Source organism: Micromys minutus (assembly GCF_963924665.1).
Source record: "Micromys minutus genome assembly, chromosome: X".
Classification (NCBI taxonomy): Eukaryota; Metazoa; Chordata; class Mammalia; order Rodentia; family Muridae; genus Micromys; species Micromys minutus.
Genome location: NC_137970.1, coordinates 54,478,834 through 54,486,271, shown reverse-complemented (window position 1 = coordinate 54,486,271; position 7,438 = coordinate 54,478,834). Strand labels below are relative to the sequence as shown.

The 7,438-nt window shown below is 33.2% G+C and overlaps 1 protein-coding gene across 1 annotated transcript; it reads right to left on the bottom strand.

Annotated features, from left to right (window-relative positions):
• Positions 1-4,116: 4,116 nt before the first annotated feature.
• On the bottom strand, positions 4,117-5,028 carry LOC308414749 (TLR adapter interacting with SLC15A4 on the lysosome-like; the record flags this gene model as incomplete). Its single annotated transcript, XM_080909974.1, has 1 exon — positions 4,117-5,028. One exon carries the CDS (start codon positions 5,026-5,028, stop codon positions 4,117-4,119), a length of 912 nt encoding a protein of 303 aa, XP_080766100.1.
• Between the last annotated feature and the right edge of the window lie 2,410 nt (positions 5,029-7,438).

Below are 7,438 nucleotides of genomic sequence, written 5' to 3'. Positions count from 1 at the left end.
AAGCTCTGCCTCTTCCTCTTTTTGCCCAGTGCCTTTGCCTGTACTATAGACCAGAACACAATTCCCATATGGACATGATGTGTTCAAATATTTTCAATCTGAAGTTTTCAGGTTTGTGCTGTGTTTAGCCATTATAAAGGATAAAAAATGCATTGATATTTTTTTTTATTTTCACAGTTCAATTCTCCATATTTGCTCAAATAATGAAACTTCAGATGCAAAAGGAGCCTAAAGTTTGCAAGCTGTGTTTATCCCATCAAAGCACACACTGAAAGCCTGGGTTATGGCTCGCAGTTAAATTATTGTGATATCTTTAACTGCAATGCTCTAACTTTTTAAAAAACATTTTGGCATAAAACTATATGAATATATTTTTGTCAGTACTTGATTTTTAAAGGTTTGATAGATGCATTGAAATCTTCCTAGTTACAATGAGCATAAAGTACATGTAAAACAAAATGTAACATGGAAATAGTCAAAGTTTTCTTGGTGTGTAAAGATTAAACATAATGGTTTTCAAATGCCAAAAATTGCCACAAGGCTTTTAATGGCATATAATAGCTGATTTATTCGTCCTCTAGAGGAAAAAAATTTTTTTTTATTCTAGAGCATAAATGATGTCATGCAATCATGAAAGGCATCTAACTCCATCCTCCTGAACCTTAAGACACAGTACCTGGACTAAAGGAAAAATGCCAGCAACTACTTGGGGAAATGTCCTGTTGCTGTTTGTTTACTAATGAGAATACTACAAGAGTATTCTATAGGTTTACTAAAGCAGAGTTTACTAAAGCAGAATTCTTAAAGGAAAGGATAAGAACCATGCAAGTCCCTAGGAGTCTGACCTTTTTCTTTAACTTGTTTAACTCTACTCAAAGTCTGTTTACTAGAAATTTGACCCATTTGCAACCATAGAGGAGAGTTGAAATTCAGCAAATATCCATGAATCTCAGGAACTCTCATATAAAAACAAGGTCACTGACAATTGATACTTCACATAATAAACTTCTATAAGTTCATTTTAGGAAGTGAAAGCAAGAACTATATCATGAGTCTATGAGGTGCCAGTTTCTTGGTTTTAAGGAGAAATTACAGAATGATTGAAGAACCTAGCTGTTCATAACAATGGTTCATTGTTTCGAAGGTAAAGTCAGTATGCCTTGATTTGGATCTCATCATTTTAGATACGTTATTGGGAATACTTATTTAATGGCTGTTTTGTAAAGTTGTAATGTGATCTTGAATATTTACAACTAATAATCAATACATAATAAGACCATTTTGGAGCTAGAGATATGACTTAGTGGAAGAGATCTTGCCTAGTCTAATGATGCCTATACTACATACACAAAGACAAAAAGACATTCTCTGCTAGCCGTTGAGTAATAGCACACAATGATATGACTAGGGATCTAATGTTTTACACCATCTGTGGGCACTTTTAATATGATAATTATATCAGTTTAAACATACTGATAAGTTCATAAACAATAGTCCTTCATCATTTTACTTACAAATAATGTTTTAATTTTCATAGTTTTCACACATGCATTAGCGATTAAATACTTTTTTATTTTTTAGCTGATTTCTTTTCATCCTGTTTTAACTAAAAATAATTGTGGACATAACTATACTCCGGTTCATTTTACCATAATTATTCTTATCACACCAACCTTTCATTATTCATCCAAGCACACATTATTAGCAATCCTACATTAACTGGATTGACTGTTTCAATGTTACCTTCAGTCTTAGAATTCTCAGAGAGACTGGCTCCATTGGAAAACTAACCCATGAAAAGAATCAAGTCTGAAAATTTCAAGAATCTGGAATATAGTATGTCCCTCATGGTCATTGCTCCAGAGTTTCCTGGCAAAAATAAGTTACCCAAGACTGGATAAAGCCTTTTCTGGGTCCTACAATTGGTAGGTGAAATCCAAAGATGAGTATAAATTATACTGACCTATACAAACACATAACAACAATGCATTAGGACTACTTTTTCACTAGTTAACTTATTTATTTTTTCACTTTATATCTAGATCTCAGACTACCATCTCCCCTCTCCTCTCAGATCCACCATTATAAACCCCTCCCCCATTACCTCCTCACCATCTCCTCAGAAAAGAAGAAGTTCACCCATGGGTACCACTCCACTCTGGGACATCCAGTCTCAGTAGGACTAAGTACATTCTCTCCCACTGAGGCCCAACCAGGCAGTATAGTAGGAATATTTCATAACTTTGTAAAGTTATTCCCTGTCAAGAAGCATAATGATCATCCTCTTCTGTTGAATCACTAATACTTCTAATTTTCATAAAAACACTAATGTTTTCTACACCTAGAATAATGAGATAGATATATATCCCAAATGAAGTATGTTGTCATATATGAAATACACATAATGAAAAATAATATGAAGACTATTTAAATCCAAACTATGCAAAATCAAATTTAGTTATGAATATTTTATTCAAATACTTAAGCAGTTATGAAGTCACAATAAAGCAGTACACCGAATATAGCATCTTTTTATCACATTGATTTTAGGTTATTTTAATCATGTGACTATCAGCATATAATAGAGATTTTGATAAAATGGAAAAATAAGCATAGAAAAGTGGAATTTTTAAATCTGAAGCCATAAATACAGTATCAAATTTTATATTATCTAAACATTATTGCTTTATATAGTATTATCTCAACACCATGGATATATCTGCTACATAAATAAAATATTACTACTCACTACTGTGCCTAAGAAAATTACCCACAAGGATGCTGTCTAAATATATTTCAATCATTTTTTAATGTACAGGTTTTAATAAAATATATTTTCAACTGGATAATGTGCATTGAAATACTATAATTGAACAAAGAAATAGACAACATATACAATATTTTCAGTCTCTACATGACAGTAAGTCAGTTTTTCAAAACTGTTGCCCATTGTCTTTTAAAATCAAACATCTGAATGATTGAAATTGATTAAACAAATATGGCAGATGATGAGGAGTGAAGGAGAGAAAAACAGGGTATTCTAAGTAGTTCAAGCTACAGGACTGAAGGAAAATGTGTGACTTAGGAAAATCACAAGTTATGAGGAGATTGAACTGGCTCATTCTACAGAATTTAATAAAGAACAAAGGCTTGTTCTGAGGGGATTATTAGTACATAAACTTATTAACATATCATACATTCAAAAGAAGTTTATAACAGAAGCCTGTAACTATTTATAAGCAATGATGTGTAGTGATCATTTCACTATCCATAGGAGAAATGTGAGCTGTTAACTATGAGACCTTGTTTCCTTTGGCAATAGAATATAACATTTTAAAAGGTGTATTATGTTAATTTAGTTTCAACTCCAAATTTTACACATTTTCTTTTATCTTATGTCAAGATCGTGATTGTAGAAAATCTAAATAGTGTAAAATATTGACAAGAGAATCTCAGAAGTCGATAATGGTTTGCTATACACTTCAGTTTCTCAGCCTGTGCAGCTTCCTTTCTCTCAGATTAAAAAAAAAAAAAACAGTGATAAAACAATAATATAAAAGAGTTAACCCTTGTGCCACTAGTGCTCAAAATAAAATAAAGTTTAATTCAATGGAACCAACTAAATTCCCCAATTTTTCTTTAATCTTTCCATCAAAGTCTCTTACAAATGTTAGCTAATTTGTATTTTTTTCTATAGGGTCTATGAATCTACATACAAAAATAGTTTATGCACATGCAAAAAAATTCTGCCAGGTTATTCTAGTTGCCAGTGTAAATGGTCATAAATAAGAGGAAGGTAATTGAAACACTGATCATGTGCCTATAAAATTTTTTGATATAGCTCCTTCCTCATAAACAAAGCTTAGTGACAATATAGACATACACAGCATACTAACTCGAGTGTGGAACCTACTAAAGGTGTCAAAACAGAGAACATAAGTGATCACAAATTTTATTTATTGTACTTATCTCCTACAAGAATTCTGAACCAAAATGATTTCTCAAAAAGTAATACCCCCACAATGGAAAACTTATGAGACCTAAAAGGCAAAAGAACACAATTGTTATTGTAGGTTTTTATTCGACCCAGTCTGTACATCATTCCCGTTATAGATGTCATACAAATTCACGACTTGCCTGGTTTGATATTTGTAAGTTAGGAGTGCTTAATTCTGTACTGTTTCGGTTGGAAACATTACGAAGATTGCATAGTGCTAAAGAGTGGAGGAGGGCTTCTCGGGCTTTGGATGCCTCTATGTTCTGCTCTTGAGATATTTGAAAGCTAATTTGATTGACATTATTCATCAGTATGCTAGAAGCCATGAGGTTGGTTACAGAGAGGCACCTGGTAAGATTTTCTTCTAAAAACTGTTTATAGAGCTCATCCACCTTTTTTTCCATATAATTATTAAGCATAGAATTAGAGAGGGGTTGCTTATGTAATAGCATGCTTTTTTCTCGAATTTCATCACCATTGAATAATTTTGACGTAGATGTTTTCTCTAGAGACTCAGTTTTAGGAGAGTGTTCCAATTGTACATCCACTGAAAGTAAAAGGGGACCATTACAAACATCATTGTGTGTGTTTTCCACAAAACAGCCGGAATCGTACATGTTTCTAATGCGGTCACCTCCTATCTGTAGGTCAGGATAATTCTGGCAAATACTGGTACATGACCAGGATCGATATAAATCCAGTTGAGTTTCATCATGTCCCCTCTTTGGAATGGGCAATGCAACAGATACATTTCCTGGAAGAGGTGTATTTTTGCGTTTTGCAACAGGAAGCTCATCCATAGATTTCCTTTGAGATGCATCATTGTCTTGTTCAGTTAGACTTCCTTCTATAACTTTCTCTTGATGTGCAGTCTTTAAAGGGGGAAGTAAATTGTCCTGTACATCTAAAAGCTTATTTTCCCAATTTTCCTTTTTGTCATTTGATGTCTTCTTACATCTTAGGGGTTTGTAAAGTTTTGCATGTCTCTGTTCTTTGTAGAAGAATTCAGTTAGGAGGGCTTCTCCAAGCATTTTCCTAGACAAGTTATATGAGTGAACTATATTCCTAAAATGTAAAATAACTAGTTAAAACAATGGAATATATTTTTCCTCTGACATGAACTATGTTTTAAGGAAGAACTGTTCCTTAAAAAAACAAAGAATGAAACTAGAAATACCTGGATTCCTTTTTACTACTGTTTAGCAATGAAGAATTTTCTTATTTCTGGCTCTCAACTTTCTCAGCAATTAAATTAGAATAATACCCCCTTCCTTTTCATTGGACTATTATGAGAGTATTGCATGGCATCCATGCAAATTTTTAAAAATTGCGAAGTCTTGGAACATGTATAATGGAATATTGAGCTGTTTGCTTTTTAGTATTTATTTAGAAATTACCAAAATGTGTTGCCTTTTATTGTCCAAAAGTGCACTTAAAATAAAACTTGCACCTATAAAAATTTTCTGAATTAAACTATAATCATAGCTATCTATTTCTTTTCAACAATTTAGGTCTCTGTTTTGTCTTTTTCCTTTCTTCTTAATTTTTTTCTTTATTTGGACTCTATGCTTTCTTCCTTATTTGCTATTTCATGCTTTTATATCAGTTATTAATACAATTCTAAGAGTTTCAAATTTCCCTGTAAAATCTATGTAAAAAGCAAGGCATGATGCTTCCACCTGTAATCAAAGCACTCAGTAGGTTGAAGCAATAGTATCTTAAATTTAAGGTCAGCCTGAGCTAAATGATAAAACATGCCTTTTACATAGCAAAATTAAACATCAACTCTATAAGAATAGACAAGGTCGGTGGCCTTCATTCCAGATAAAGCTTTCATCTCATAGGTCTATGTTATATATTATACATGTATCCATGAAACCTATCTATGTTATTATTTGAAAGAATTTGAGAAGAAAATAAAGCATAAATAAAACCAAGTAAGAGTTTAGACTTACGTTTTTCAAATATCAGGATGCCTAAAATTTGTTCCTCTGAGATGCCAACAGTCCAAACTCCAAAAAAGTTCTTTCTGTCCGGTTTGCTTTTCGGTGTCTGCTTGCATCTTACAAAGGATGGCAACTTTAATCGCATAAATTGGTTCTGCTTTCCGTTATTACCCCAGGACTAAAACGCTAATAGGAAAATGATGTGGGCTGGTCACATGTGTGGTATGGTAATGACCATATACCAAAAGAGGATCTTGAAAGTGTTTCTTCAAGTTTCCAATGACAATGGGTGGGAAAATGTTAACAGTAGTAGAGTTCTTAATGTATGTAAAGACAGAGACAAGGTTATTTTCACTTTAAAGTAGGACAAAGTTGGAACAGCCTCAGCATCTTTTGTAAAAAGGAGCAATTTAAAATAAACTAAAGGAGTTTCAAAAGAAACTGATTGAATAGATTGAGATACACCTATGACAGGAAATGCTAAAGACTTTCTTACAAAACATTTTTTATTAATTCATACACTCATGAGATGAAATACTAAATTATATATTCATTTAAACATATTTTTATTAATTCTTTCAGGGGTTACATCTTTTAATAATTGTTTCTCCGTGCCTCTAGAAGCCACTCACTGTCAGTAGATCTTCAGTTATGGGGTGTGGGATCCTTAGCTACTCTGCCCTCCACGATTGAATATTGACTAGCTTGCCATTGCACAGGTCTTACACAGATACTCACAGCTGCTGTGAGTACAGGTGTGCAATGGTCATGTCCTGTTCAGAAGACACTGTTTCCCCCTGCTCCTTCCTCACTTATAAATTTTATAATCTTTCCATGCCTTCTTCTACGATGGTCCCTGAATATACGTAGCATTTTATGACACTAAATTGATTGTATATTTTATTTTTGTGGTTAAAACAGGGTCCTACAATGTAGCACTGGCTGAACTAGAATATGTTATGGAGACTAGAATAGCCCTAACCTTATGACAATCTTCCTGCCTCTGCCTTCCAAGAGCTGAGATGTGTCAACACATTTGGCTGTGTGACAAGCATTCTAAAATGTCATGTTGATTATTTAAGAAACAGATCATTATCCATTTTACAGAGAAAACAAAGGAAAAGAGAAGGAATATGTTTTTTGACAGTCACAAACTAGTAAGTAATAAAAGTAGACATTTCAGCAGATAGTTGGATTAAGATTCCATGGCTTTACGCACAGCAGCATATGTTATGTATATATGTAATGTACTCTACAAGAGAATATACACTGTTGGATTCCACCACGAATTGTGTGTTTGATGTGTCAAACATTCTTCAGACTGTCCACTCATAGCAATTTGATCTTCCTAAGATTCCTTATGAGAAAAACCAGGCACAGAGAGATGTTAGGGGTATTCAATTTCAGAGAAGTGTAAGAAGTTGTTGGAGAACCCTACTATTAAGGTGTCATTGGCTATCATGACAAATTGGAGGACTATTTCTAGGTTGTTAAA